This window comes from Eschrichtius robustus, chromosome 2 (genome assembly GCF_028021215.1).
Source record: "Eschrichtius robustus isolate mEscRob2 chromosome 2, mEscRob2.pri, whole genome shotgun sequence".
NCBI lineage: Eukaryota > Metazoa > Chordata > Mammalia > Artiodactyla > Eschrichtiidae > Eschrichtius > Eschrichtius robustus.
Window position 1 is genome coordinate 6463605 of NC_090825.1, and position 14356 is coordinate 6477960.

The window sequence follows — 14356 nt, forward strand, 5'->3', positions numbered from 1 at the left end:
TGGGTAGCGTGTGCCCACGGGAGCGACTGGACTCGGGACCTCCCACGTGGAGGGTGCCCAGCGGCCAGGAGTTACGGTTGGAGGAGGCGGGTCAGAGGCCTTCCCGGCACACTGGCTCCTCCGTGTTCTTCCTCCTGTTGGCCACTTGCCACCATGCCAACCGGAAATATAATTTCTATTTCATTAATTTTTTTCTTGTTTTTACAATTCAGCATTTCACTCTATGTGCCACCTTTCAAATGTTCTTAATGTCTTAATTCAGAAACCTTACAGGTACTGTGCTACAACTTATGCTGTCATTTATCCTTGAACTGCTTTAGCCAGAAAACAGCACACACACGCCTTTGATTTTTTTTCTACTAGGCAAATCTCACCCACCAGATCTGTGTTTATGCATCATGACAAGTTCAGCAAAGGTCGTGCTTTTCTACGTATATCACCTTGCACGGGCGTGTTGGAGACACTTCTGTTTCCCCATAACTCAGCCTTTGAGTCCACTACATCCGTCGTTTTCTGCAGCTGTGATACTGTGGGTTTGTTCCATCTTCCGAGGGCACACGTCCTTTCTGGTAACAAAGCTCTATCACATTTCCTTGCGCGTTATCTTTTAGTTTTGTCCCTTTGTATTGGGCTTCCCCCCAACCCCGAACCTTGTTGGCATTAAATGTTTATTGTCCTGTATGAGCTGTTTAATTGCTAAACCCCCATAAATCCATTAGTCCTATTGCTCAGTTCATTTTTTACTTCAGAGGTTTTCGATTTCCCTGTTCATCTATTGGATTGAGCATTAAAATTCTTTTTTTTAACATCTTTCTTGGAGTATAATTGCTTTACAATGGTGTGTTAGTTTCTGCTTTATAACAAAGTGAATCAGTTATACATATACATATGTTCCCATATCTCTTCCCTCTTGCATCTCCCTCCCTCCCACCCTCCCTATCCCACCCCTCTAGGTGATCACAAAGCACAGAGCTGATTTCCCTCTGCTATGCGGTTGCTTCCCACTAGCTAGCTGTTTTACGTTTGGTAGTGTATATATGTCCATGCCACTCTCTCACTTTGTCACATCTTACCCTTCCCCCTCCCCATATCCTCAAGTCCATTCTCTAGTAGGTCTGCGTCTTTATTCCCATCTTGCCACTAGGTTCTTCATGACCTTTTTTTTTTCCCTTAGATTCCATATATATGTGTTAGCATACTGTGTTTTTCTCTTTCTGACTTACTTCACTCTGTATGACAGACTCTATAACTCCATCCACCTCACTACAAATAACTCAATTTTGTTTCTTTTTATGGCTGAGTAATATTCCATTGTATATATGTGCCACATCTTCTTTATCCATTCATCCGATGATGGACACTTAGGTTGCTTCCATGTCCTGGCTATTGTAAATAGAGCTGCAATGAACATTTTGGTACATGACTCTTTTTGAATTATGGTTTTCTCAGGGTATATGCCCAGTAGTGGGATTGCTGGGTAGTATGGTAGTTCTATTTTTAGTTTTTTAAGGAACCTCCATACTGTTCTCCATAGTGGCTGTATCAATTTACATTCCCACCAACAGTGCAAGAGGGTTCCCTTTTCTCCACACCCTCTCCAGCATTTATTGTTTGTAGATTTTTTGATGATGGCCATTCTGACCAGTGTGAGATGATACCTCATTGTAGTTTTGATATGCATTTCTCTAATGATTAATGATGTTGAGCATTCTTTCATGTGTTTGTTGGCAATCTGTATATCTTCTTTGGAGAAATGTCTGTTTAGGTCTTCTGCCCATTTTTGGATTGGGTTGTTTGTTTTTTTGTTATTGAGCTGCATGAGCTGCTTGTAAATTTTGGAGATTAATCCTTTGTCAGTTGCGTCATTTGCAAATCTTTTCTCCCATTCTGAGGGTTGTCTTTTCGTCTTGTTAATGTTTTCCTTTGCTATGCAAAAGCTTTTAATTTTCATTAGGTCCCATTTGTTTATTTTTGTTTTTATTTCCATTTCTCTAGGAGGTGGGTCAAAAAGGATCATGCTGTGATTTATGTCATAGAGTGTTCTGTTATGTTTTCCTCTAAGAGTTTATAGTGTCTGGTCTTACTTTTAGGTCTTTAATCCATTTTGAGTTTATTTTTGTGTATGGTGTTAGGGAGTGTTCTAATTTCATTCTTTTACATGTAGCTGTCCAGTTTTCCAGCACCACTTATTGAAGAGGCTGTCTTTTCTCCACTGTATATCCTTGCCTCCTTTATCAAAGATAAGGTGACCATATGTGCGTGGGTTTATCTCTGGGCTTTCTATCCTGTTCCATTGATCTATGTTTCTGTTTTTGTGCCAGTACCATACTGTCTTGATTACTGTAGCTTTGTAATATAGTCTGAAGTCAGGGAGCCTGATTCCTCCAGCTCCATTTTTCGTTCTCAAGATTGCTTTGGCTATTCGGGGTCTTTTGTGTCTCCATACAAATTGTGAAATTTTTTGTTCTAGTTCTGTGAAAAATGCCTGTGGTAGTTTGATAGGAATTGCATTGAATCTGTAGATTGCTTTGGGTAGTAGAGTCATTTTCACAATGTTGATTCTTTCAATCCAAGAACATGGTATATCTCTCCATCTATTTGTATCATCTTTCATTTGTTTCATCAGTGTCCTATAATTTTCTGCATACAGGTCTTTTGTCTCCTTAGGTAGGTTTATTCCTAGATATTTTATTCTTTCTGTTGCAATGGTAAATGGGAGTGTTTTCTTAATTTCACTTTCATGTTTTTCATCATTAGTGTATAGGAATGCAAGAGATTTCTGTGCATTAATTTTGTATCCTGCTACTTTACCAAATTCATTGATTAGCTGTAGTAGTTTTCTGGTAGCATCTTTAGGATTCTCTGTGTAGAGTATCATGTCATCCGCAAACAGTGACAGCTTTACTTCTTCTTTTCCGATTTGGATTCCTTTTATTTCTTTTTCTTCTCTGATTGCTGTGGCTAACACTTCCAAAACTATATTGAATAATAGTGGTGAGAGTGGGCAACCTTGTCTTGTTCCTGATCTTAGTGGAAATGGTTTCAGTTTTTCACCATTGAGGACAATGTTGGCTGTGGGTTTGTCATATATGGCCTTTATTATGTTGAGGAAAGTTCCCTCTATGCCTACTTTCTCCAGGGCTTTTATCATAAATGGGTGTTGAATTTTGTCAGAAGCTTTTTCTGCATCTATTGAGATGATCATATGGTTTTTCTCCTTCAGTTTGTTAATATGATGTATCACATTGATTGATTTGCGTATGTTGAAGAATCCTTGCGTTCCTGGGATAAACCCCACTTGATCATGGTGTATGATCCTCTTAATGTGCTGTTGGATTCTGTTTCCTAGTATTTTGTTGAGGATTTTTGCATCTATGTTCATCAGTGATATTGGCCTGTAGTTTTCTTTCTTTGTGACATCTTTGTCTGGTTTTGGTATCAGGGTGATGGTGGCCTCGTAGAATGAGTTGGGGAGTGTTCCTCCCTCTGCAATATTTTGGAAGAGTTTGAGAAGGATAGGGGTTAGCTCTTCTCTAAATGTTTGATAGAATTCGCCTGTGAAGCCATCTGGTCCTGGGCTTTTGTTTGTTGGAAGAGTTTTAATCACAGTTTCAATTTCAGTGCTTTTGATTGGTCTGTTCATATTTTCTATTTCTTCCTGGTTCAGTCTCGGCAGTTTGTGCAGTTCTAAGAATTTGTCCATTTCTTCCAGGTTGTCCATTTTATTGGCATAGAGTTGCTTGTAGTAATCTCTCATGATCGTTTGTATTTCTGCAGTGTCAGTTGTTACTTCTCCTTTTTCATTTCTAATTCTATTGATTTGAGTCTTCTCCCTTTTTTTCTTGATGAATCTGGCTAATGGTTTATCAATTTTGTTTATCTTCTCAAAGAACCAGCTTTTAGTTGTATTGATCTTTACTATCGTTTCCTTCATTTATTTTTCATTTATTTCTGATCTGGTCTTTATGATTTCTTCCCTTCTGCTAACTTTGGGGTTTTTTTGTTCTTCTTTCTCTAATTGCTTTAGGTGCAAGGGAGAAAAAATATAAAGGAAGAAAGAAAGAGGATAAGATAAAATAAAGTAAAATAAAGTAAGAAAAATAACATAAAGTTATTAAAATAAAAAATAATTATTAAGAAAAAAAATTTTTTAAGTAAAAAAAAACAAATGACGGACAGAACCCTAGGACAAATGGTGAAAGCAAAGCTATACAGACAAAATCTCACACAGAAGCATACACATACACACTCACAAAAAGAGGAAAAGGGGAAAAAATAATATATCTTGCTCCCAAAGTCCACCTCCTCAATTTGGGATGATTCGTTGTCTATTCAGGTATTCCACAGATGCAGGTACGTCACTTTGTAGAGATTTAATCCGCTGCTTCTGAGGCTGCTGGGAGAGATTTCCCTTTCTCTTCTTTGTTCGCACAGCCCCCGGGGTTCAGCTCTGGATCTGGACCCGCCTCTGCGTGTAGGTCGTCTGAGGGCGTCTGTTCTTCACCCAGACAGGACGGGGTTAAAGGAGCAGCAGATTCGGGGGCTCTGGCTCACTCAGGCCGGGGGGAGGGAGCGGTACGGGGGAGGCGGGGCACGCCTGCGGCGTCAGAGGCGTCGTGACGTTGCACCAGCCCGAGGCGCGCCGTGCGTTCTCCCGGGGAAGTTGTCCCTGGATCATAGGACCCTGGCAGTGGTGGGTTGCACCGGCTCCCGGGAGGGGCGGTGTGGAGAGTGACCTGTGCTCGCACACAGGCTTCTTGGTGGCGGCAGCAGCAGCCTTAGCGTCTCATGCCCGTCTCTGGGGTCTGCGCTGATAGCCGCGGCTCGCGCCCGTCTCTGGAGCTCATTTAGGCGACGCTCTGAATCCCCTCTCCTCGCGCACCAGGAAACAAAGAGGCAAGAAAAAGTCTCTTGCCTGTTCGGCAGCTCCAGACCTTTTCCCGGACTCCCTTCCGGCTAGCTGTGGTGCACTAGCCCCTTCAGGCTTTGTTCACGCAGCCAACCCCAGTCCTCTCCCTGGGATCCGACCAAAGCCCAAGCCTCAGCTCCCAGCCCCCGCCCGCCTCGGCGGATGAGCAGACAAGCCTCTCGGGCTGGTGAGTGCTGCTCGGCGCCGATCCTCTGTGCGGGAATCTCTCCGCTTTGCCCTCCGCACCCCTGTTGCTGCGCTCTCCTCCGTGGCTCCGAAGCTTCCCCCCTCCGCCACCCGCAGTCTCCACCTGCGAAGGGGCTCCTAGTGTGTGGAAACCTTTCCTCCTTCACAGCTCCCTCCCGCTGGTGCAGGTCCCGTCCCTATTCTTTTGTCTCTGTTATTTCTTTTTTCTTTTGCCCTACCCAGGTACGTGGGGAGTTTCTTGCCTTTTGGGAGGTCTGACGTCTTCTGCCAGCATTCAGTGGGTGTTCTATACGAGCAGTTCCACGTGTAGATGTATTTCTGGGGAGGAAATATCTTTGGGGAAGAAGGTGATCTCTGCGTCTTACTCTTCCGCCATCTTCTCCTCTCTCCCTAAAATTCTTGAATGTATATTTCAGCAGCCTGCATCTCTTAAATTGTCAACCTAAGTACTCTTTTGTAAAATTAAAATATTTTCAAGGAGGCACCTTGGCTTAAAGTACCACCACATTGAAGGGGTTAAGACTGTAGACTGGAGTCCATACATCTGGGTTCAAATCCTTGATTTTCCCCACTTACTGACTGTGAAACCTTGGTCAGATTACTTAAACTTTTTGTGCCTTGGTTTCTCCCTTGTAAAATAGATAATAATAGTACATGTTGTGTAAGGTTCTTTGGAGCACCAAATGAATTAATACAAGTTGTTATTTTAGAACAATGCCTGCCATGTAGTAAGCATGCAGCAAGTATGAGCTTTCTGATTTATGGGTATTATCATCTTATTATTTCTGAGTTGTGAGAATGGGGTGTTAAATGTAGCTGTCATTATTGAACTGCGGATTTTATATTCTTGCTCTTCCAAAGGCTTCTGAGGGATAGATGTACTGTGTGACCAAATTTGGAACTATGTACTGTGAGCACCAAATGAATATGATGAAATTATGGTCCAAGTTTCAGTAACATGGAGGTCTAAAATATGTCTCCTCTTAATTGTCATTTAGCTTTATGAATTGGAATTTAATTGATAACTTGTTTGAGTTGTGATTGTAAATGACAAAGATGTTATTCCCAAGGTCCTGATGCAGTCTTTCTTAGCAATTCTGTACACTCTGTGTACGGTTTCTGTTCAGGGAGTGTAGGGACTGTAATTGTTGAGCCCTCATACTTTGCTAGTAGTACGTAGACTACTGTATTTTAAAATGTACTTATGATTTTTTTTAAAATTAATTAATTTATTTTTGGCTGTGTTGGGTCTTCATTGCTGTGCGTGGGCTTTCTCTAGTTGCGGCAAGCGGGGGCTACTCTTCGTTGCGGTGCGCGGGCTTCTCATTGCGGTGGCTTCTCTTGTTGCGGAGCAGGGGCTCTAGGCGCGTGGGTTTCAGTAGTTGTGGCTCGCGGGCTCTAGAGCGCAGGCTCAGTAGTTGTGGCTCACGGACTTAGTTGCTCCACAGCATGTGGGGTCTTCCCAGACCAGGGCTTGAACCCGTGTCTCCTGCATTGGCAGGCGATTCTTAACAACTGCGCCACCAGGGAAGTCCCCTGTATTTATGATTAATTCAGCTCTCCTAAAGGATGCTTGCTTTTTTCCCCTGTGGTCAGCCTGCCTGGAAATTTTACCAGCATAATTGCTCAGAACTGATCGAAGGTTTGAATTATTAGTCAAAAGAGCGTTAATCTGGAGTGGTTTCTTGGTGATATTTTAATCTGTGGGAAACAAAGATCAGTAAATTAGCTAGGCAAAAAAAAAAAAAAAAGATGGTGCATTCGATTGATGTAATTATCATTTGTGATATTAGAGTAGACTTGGATTTTGGGTAAGTACTGTTAGCCTCATCAGAATTTAGCATGCCTCTTTAAAATTACGGCTTCTTAAATTACCAGCTCTGTTTTAGGAAGTTAAGAGGAATCACACTCCTATTACCTTTTACTAAATTATCTTCATTTTTGCTCTCTGAATTTTTTACAGCGCAGCGCTAATGAACACAATAATGTTCTGCTTTTTAGCTTAATCATTCATAAGTATTTTTTGTATTCTGAATAGCCTCCATATTTAGTGTTTTTGACAGTTGCACAGCATTCTGCCAAATGGACAGATTCTGCCATTATCCAATTGTTATGTATTTAAATGGAGAACTTAGGCATTTGTTTCTTTTTTCCTTTTTTATTACAACAATCCAGTTTAGAACTTGTGGTTGAGCCATGGATTAACGGACTCTGGGCTGCCCTGGCGAAGCATTTTCTGTTGAGTAGAGGAAAAGAGGAGATGAATGGAACTCTCACAATGGCATCTAATGCCTCCCGGAGGACAGACCCCGTGACACCGGAATTATTACACATTGAATCACAGGTTGGACTTCTGAGATTAGATGGTTCCAGACGAAAGGATGCTGAAGTTTTAGAGCAAAATGCTGTGAACAGAGGTCAATCGAATACATTGATTGCAGACTTTGAGCCCTCGCTTATCCGTTCAATACCCCCGCTTTCACAAGCCTCTCTGAATATTCCCGCTTTACCACCAGAATATTTACAGGTGCATCTGGAGGAGTCCTTTGGCCAGGTAAGCAGTTTTACTTTATGTGCCGTGGGTGGTGGTGGTGGTGGTGTTTTTTAAATTACATTATGATGGAGGCCAGCAGACTGTGGCGTGCAGGAAGAGTGTGATCTCCCACCTCTCTTTTGTAAATAAAGTTTTACTGGAACCCATCCATGCCCATCCATTCACACGGTGCCTGTGGCTGCTTCAGCACTGCAGTGGCGGAACTGAGTAGTCACTGGAGAGGTGCTACCTCCACACATTGCACACCTGCTTGTGTTGTTATTCTTTGAAGAAGGAAATGGTTAACAGCTCAGTTTCTCCATTATTTTGGAGAATTAACTTCTTGGTTTCTCACTTTATATGTCAGCCAGATGAGGGCAAGTTGTTGTGGGCAGTCAGGAAATTATCTCAGCAGCTAAACTCAGAGGACTCATTTATAGGAAAATCTTTTCCCAGTATGGATTTTTGGTATTCTGGGTTACTCCACTTTGTGGGTTTTTCTTTTTCTTGATAATATCTGACACATATATTTTTGTCTATATTAAGTCTTTTTCTCTTTGCCTAGAGTATTTTTCCTGTCAATAAATAAATGACTTTAAAGTGGTCTTTAAATTTTTGAGCATCAAGTTGAATAATAGCTAATATTACCCCATGATTGCCAGTATATGGTACCCTGAAATTTCTTCCAGCATGCTTGGAATAAATTTCCAGTGCAGCCAATCTTGTAATGCGGAGCCAAGCCCTCTTTTTTAGAGTGGCTGATTGGAGTCCCACAAGGGCTTTCTCGCATAAATCACACCTTTAGTACAGCCATCATGTTTTCTTGTTTCTTTGTTTCTTTTTATTAAATGATGAACCATTTAGACATTTTAGAAACAATGTAAGTCCAGCTTTCTAGTTTACTAGAACTGTTTGCATATATCTGAGATGATATTAGTGTTTTTAGCATCATATTTTTATAGTGTTTTTCTGATGCATTCAGATAAACAGGTATGGTTTTATATGACCAGCCATGGTTATTGCTTTTGCACTCATACTTCATTATTTATTAAGTGGGGTCATCACAATAAGTACATTGTAGTCAGGGCTGGGACCAGGCATGGGTGGCTCTAGTGAACATGCCGGGCTGGTGGGAGCAGGGTGCATGGGCGTGTGGAGAGCCAGCCCCCGTGTGCTCGCTGCAAGGATGGGTGCATGTGGCAGAGGCGGTGAGCGCTGACTGATCTGACAAGGCACTTCACTGAGGATCTGCTGAGAGTTTCTTTTATGGTAGGTATCATTAAATAGGCTTGAGTTGTTGGCAATGTGGCTAAAAGATTTTTAAAAATCTCAGCTATTTAAGGGAAACTTGTGTAAATCTGTTCAAAGGATATACCTAGAGGGTAAGGGGTTGGGGAAAAAAGTTTCCTTTTTTAGGGCATCCTCTTGGGATAATCACCTTGGGGGCAGGGTGGGTGGGGGAGGGGAGGGTGGAAGCAGGACTGGGCCGAGTGGGAAGCTGAGCTTCAGTGCAGCCATAAGAAAGCCTTCAGCTGGACCCACTCACGCCACACCGTCGTCTCCCCACCCCTTCTGCCTCTAACGCCATGGGATCTCCTGGACTTTGCAGTACAAGCAGCATGGCCTCCGGTGAGCGTGTCACGGGGTCCTGCTGCAGAGCTCCTTCCTGCTCCAGGCCCCCTCAAAGCTGGCCACTTTTGTGTCACCTGGTGTTTGGGTTGGAGCGGTATTTCAGCATCCCAGAGCCTGAAGAGAGGCCTGCCAGGTGTAATGCATCTCTCTAGGTGAAGTGAAGTGCAAGATGAGATAGTATATCCTTTACTTGGGAGGGGATGTCCTGACACGCACGAAACATTGGAATCCTAAAAATTGTACTTACACCACAGGCCCTCAATCTCCATACGGCACAGAAGACTCCAGCATCATCTGGTTAGCATAATGGTGCCGATACTGTGGACTAGTGTGATGTTTTGCTGGGTGTCCGGATGTTCCTCATTTATTCGCACTGCCTTGTACCAGCAAGCAGGAACGATGTCGTGGTCTTGGGGTAGAATTGTAAATGTTCAAGTGAAAGTGAACATGTCTGCTCCTCTTTAGGGATAGAAATGGAAAAGAGCACCTTGGCTAAACCTTTGTCCACATGCCATGTGCCTGAGGCCGTGTTAACTGCTCTGTCAAAGAAAACCATCCATCCGCAGTTGGAGCTACTGCTTGTTTGAGTTTCTGGCATTCATTGTCATCCCCCAGGATCCGTCTGGTTTTCGCAGGGGCCAGGCTGGTGAATTCCATGGAGCTATGATGGACACCCTCCTGTATCCTTTAGATTTTTAAGGATTATATTGCTATCTGCCTTTCCTCCTAGGATGCTATATTGTTTTTCATTCTATACCTTGATGAGGAGAGAGGCTGGTGTCAAATTCAGAGGCCTCCTCTTGGCCTTCCCCGCTGACAGCTCTTAGCCCACAGGCCAGGAGTCCAGTGTGGGGTTATGCTCACTACCAAGTGACCCGTGGACCCACTGAGCCGGGCTTGGGCCAGGACTCCATTTACTGCCTGGCCTCGTAGACCTCACTCTGTTACTGGGCCGTGATGACACTTGGGGTAACGGCATCAACTTGGACCGTCGTCCAGCAGTCCCTGAAGTACTGGGACATTCCCCTTGGCCCAGTGCACGTTTCCCCCTTGGGGCAGGCGTTACCGGATGCAGTTTCTGTGCCGTGCGGAGTCCCTCCTGGGAGCCTGCCTGCTCCTGCACTCAGAGGGCTCTGGGTCTCACAGCTGGCGCAGGTCCAGACCTGGACAAGGGGTCTTGAACGAGGAGCAGCCTCCTGCTCGTGACTCCTTCATGTCTTCTCCTTGTCAGGATTGGTCCAGTGCCCTTGTTGGCTGCCCGTTCATTTTCACCCTCCGGGAGCCATGTTTTCAGTCATTTCCACTAATTCTGAGAGTCAGGCCCCCTGGCAAACCCCAGCTTTCCTACTCACCGTGATAATTGTGCCCCCCGGCTTTCCTGGCTAAGTGCTCCCGCCTCCCTCTGTTCCTTGTGGGTGGGTGGGGCGGAATCCTGGTTTTCCTGTTGCTGTGAGCCCCGTCTGTGAGCTCCGGTCAGCAGGGGAGGCCAGCCTTGAAGTCACTGGTGCTGGTGCCCCTCTCACCAGCACAGTCCTGTTGGCCTTGGCAGCGCTGTATTCTCTGGGTGCTTCAGGGAACATCGTCATCTGGTGGGGTTTGGCTTTACATGGTTTTATCCACTCTAGTAGGCCCTCTTCTCTGAGCTTTTAATCCTGTCTTCAGATGCTGGCCCTGGTCTTGGCATTTCTGCCCCACTTAGTACAGGCCCTTGCTTTTTCTTTGCTCTCGTAACCCTGCTGTCAGCATGTTCACATCATCTCTGGGGGCTCATGCCAGAGCGTGTAAAGCCCGTATCCTAGGAGAGTGTCCCAGCTAGAAAAAATCCTTTATCCACATTTATGTTCTACCCTGCCTGACCCAGGACCTCAATGTTCTATCTTGTGCGCACATATTCTATTGGTGAATGTTTCTGCACTTTCTGCACTTTCTTTGGAGCTGGCCCAACACACAAGCAGCCAGGTTTGTTGCTACCTAATTGTAGTTATTGGTCCAGCAGCCAGGAGGAGAGATGGGGTGCAGGGGTAGAGTCCCTGCATTGTCTTAATTCGAGAAGGGAGTTCTTGCTCTTAATAGGCAGGAGTGGCCACGTCTGCAGGCTCAAAGGGCTCAAGGGATCTAGGGATTCAAGCTCTTCACCCAGATGTCCCCCTCCCATTCTTTGTCTACCTGAGTCAGTCCTTGGCTTTCTCTGCCCTCAGGCTGCAGGAGATAAGCGCTTGAGCTTTGTCCTCTGGCTCTCACACTTAGAATTTAGCTGTTGATTAATTATTCTCGGCTTTCTGCACTTTTTCCGGTTTAATTCCACCGGCTGAATCGGTACTGCTTCCTCATGGTTGCCAAGCACGTGTACCCACAGCAGCTAGTGCATTCCCTTCCAGGGGTGCCCATCCCACATAGCTGTTGCACTGCTGCCATGTGGTGTCCTTATGGCCAGCCAGCAGTCCAGCTCCACACTCCCATTTTAGCAACTTCCTTGGTTTACTCGGGCGCTGGCTGTCCCAGGCTGGGTTCCTGGGGATCACTGTGAGATGGTTTTTTAGGGTGTCCTCGTCACCCCAGGATGTGAGGGGACAGAAGCAGGATTGGGCGCTGGGAGAAGCTGAGCTGGGATGCAGTCTCAGCAGAGGCCCCAGCTGTGCTCACGGGGTTGTCTGGAGCTGGGATGGCCCTTCAGAGTTGTCCTGAGTTGTGCAGAGGGGCTGGGCCTTTAGAGTCATTGATTCGTCACTGGATATGGGCTACCTCTGAAAGCAGGTGGGACCTGAGAGTGCTCAGGTGATCCTCAGAGGCGACTGTGAGCTGGCTGAGGGCCACCTGTGGGCACTCCCAGCAGCCTTGCTGGGGGCCGTGCCCTGCTTCCTTCCACTCGCAGGCTCTCAGCCCTGACCCTCCTTCTAGCTTTCCCATGCAGCCACTTATCCAAAATTAATTGCCTAGCACTTTCTAGGATGTAAGTTTCTATTTTTAATAGAACTTAGGAACATCAAGTTATGAAAGGAGGGGGTTGTACAAAGATTTGGGTTTCTTAATATTTTCCCACGTGTGGCTACTTAAATTTAAATTAATGAAAATCAAATAAAATTAAGGATTCCGTTCCTTAGTCACACAAGCATGTTTCCAAGTGCTCAGTGGGCACATGTGGCTAGTGACTTCCGTTATCGACCAGTGAAATGGAACATTCCCATTGTCGAGAAAGCTCTGTTAGGCAGCAGCAGCCCACCACTCTGAGGGTTCCTGTGACCATCTGTGCAGACAGCTTCCAACCTTAGACATCTGTCATTTCCTTTAGAATCTCCTTCTGAAATATGCATGCATGCATGCTATTTCTTTTTGCATAGTTCATGAGGAAGACTGTTAGACCTTTACATGAAAGATGGTAGTATCTGATATTTTCCGTATATCTCAAATTCTAAAGTCTAATAGACAAGTTTAAGGTGTAGATGAGCTTCTCTTCTGAAAGACTGAGCCATTTACCTTATGTCTGTAGCCATTTACGTTTATGTCTGTAGCCATTTACGTTTATGTCTGTAGCCATTTACCTTAGAGAAGAATACTTAAATAGCAGGACATTTTAAAAGAGCCTGTAGCTCTCACCTTGTCACTAAGTGAAGCAGTGGTAAGTGTAATTGAAAACTGCATTTAGTAATATTTTATCCCATTTGTTTCTCAAGGAGGAAAGCCAAGCACCTGTGACCTCAGTGGATCCAGTTTTTCACGTTCCCATTTCAAAGGCAGTTCAACTGACTATGAATGATGCCATAAAAACCACTCTTCTGATAGAACTGGACATTTCAGTAAGTTACAGAATGTGTTTCTGAGCACAGGGATGTTGTCAGCAAGTGCAAAGACTTGTGCTGTGTCCTCATCTACACACTCAGGAAGAGTGAGGCCTGCGGCTGGACAGCGGCCTTTTTATTCTTGACCCATCGTTTTTTCTCTCCACCTCATACCTTTTCTTTTCACTTCAAGGAGGGGCTAAAATGAGTGACTGGAGGTGATTCTACTTGAGAGCAAAGTGTTACTGCCTTACTCATTAAGCCGCGAAAGAATGATGGAATCAGAGCAGTATTTCCATATAAGAGCCCCTGGGAAGGAAGCTGCTTACCTGAGGCCAGCGGCTAGTGGAAGTAGAGCCAGACTAGACAGTCGTGTGACGTTCACTTCGCAGAGTGGTGGTCCTTGTTCCTTTGAGGATCTGGAAGAAATCACAGACCCCCTCTCCAGAAGAATGATTGTGTATAAACACTTTGCACACAGTTTTCGGGCGTTTGTTTATGTGCTCCCTCTCTGAGCCCCATCCGTGAGGCTTCCCCAGCCGCTGCCTCATTGGCCTCAGGTTAAGAAGCTGTGGTTGTACGTCCTCACAGCCACGTGGCTCAACCCTTGACGAGGGCCCTGCGAGGTTCCGCGGGCTGGGCTCTCAGAAGAGGGTGCGCCAAGGCCGTCGATGTGGGTTTAATTGAGTTTCTCAGAGAGAGAAAGAAATGTGACAGGCGTCAGAACTAGATGGTTTTGCTTACGTAGTATTGAGTAGTTCCATTTTCCTTTTGAACATTCTAATCCGTATTGCTAAATATCGTATGTACACCAAACTATTTCACTCTTGTTCTGTACTTTTGTCACAAAGAGGAGAGGTTTGGCCACCTGCTAGGGACAGCCTGTGTCCCTCCCAGGCTAGAGGTGTGAGCATGTGTGGCCAGAGGGCCCTCTCCAGAGCGCTCCACACCCCACACCGCTCTAAGTAGACCTGCTGTGGGAGGTGGCTCCACCTGGAGCCCAGGTTTGTGCACGGCCAGTACCGAGCCAGGTGGTTTGACGTCGTGTGTCATTAAGGAAAAAGAAATTGCTCTCCCCGACCCCTATTCCTCCCCAAAGGAAAGGAGTAAAGAAAGGAAATTGAAAACCAGTGCAGACGGCCTTAAGTAGTTTCTTTTGCTCCTAATGTGTGTGTGTGTATGTTTTCATGAGAGGATTTTTACATGGATTATTGAAACACTACTTAACCAGAGCACCTTAATTTTTAGAAGAGGCAGAAGGTCTTAATTTCTAGTCTATGAATACTCAATATAAAGAAA

At 44.9% G+C, this 14356-nt stretch overlaps 1 protein-coding gene across 1 annotated transcript in view; it reads left to right on the forward strand.

Annotated features, from left to right (window-relative positions):
- The window catches only part of MTRR (5-methyltetrahydrofolate-homocysteine methyltransferase reductase), a 35347-nt gene that overhangs the window by 5351 nt on the left and 15640 nt on the right, over window positions 1–14356 (forward strand). The window contains exons 5-6 of the mRNA XM_068535136.1: window positions 7292–7670; window positions 12953–13075. Of these exons, the coding sequence (XP_068391237.1) occupies window positions 7292–7670; window positions 12953–13075 (502 nt within the window). The remainder of the gene's footprint in view (window positions 1–7291; window positions 7671–12952; window positions 13076–14356) is intronic.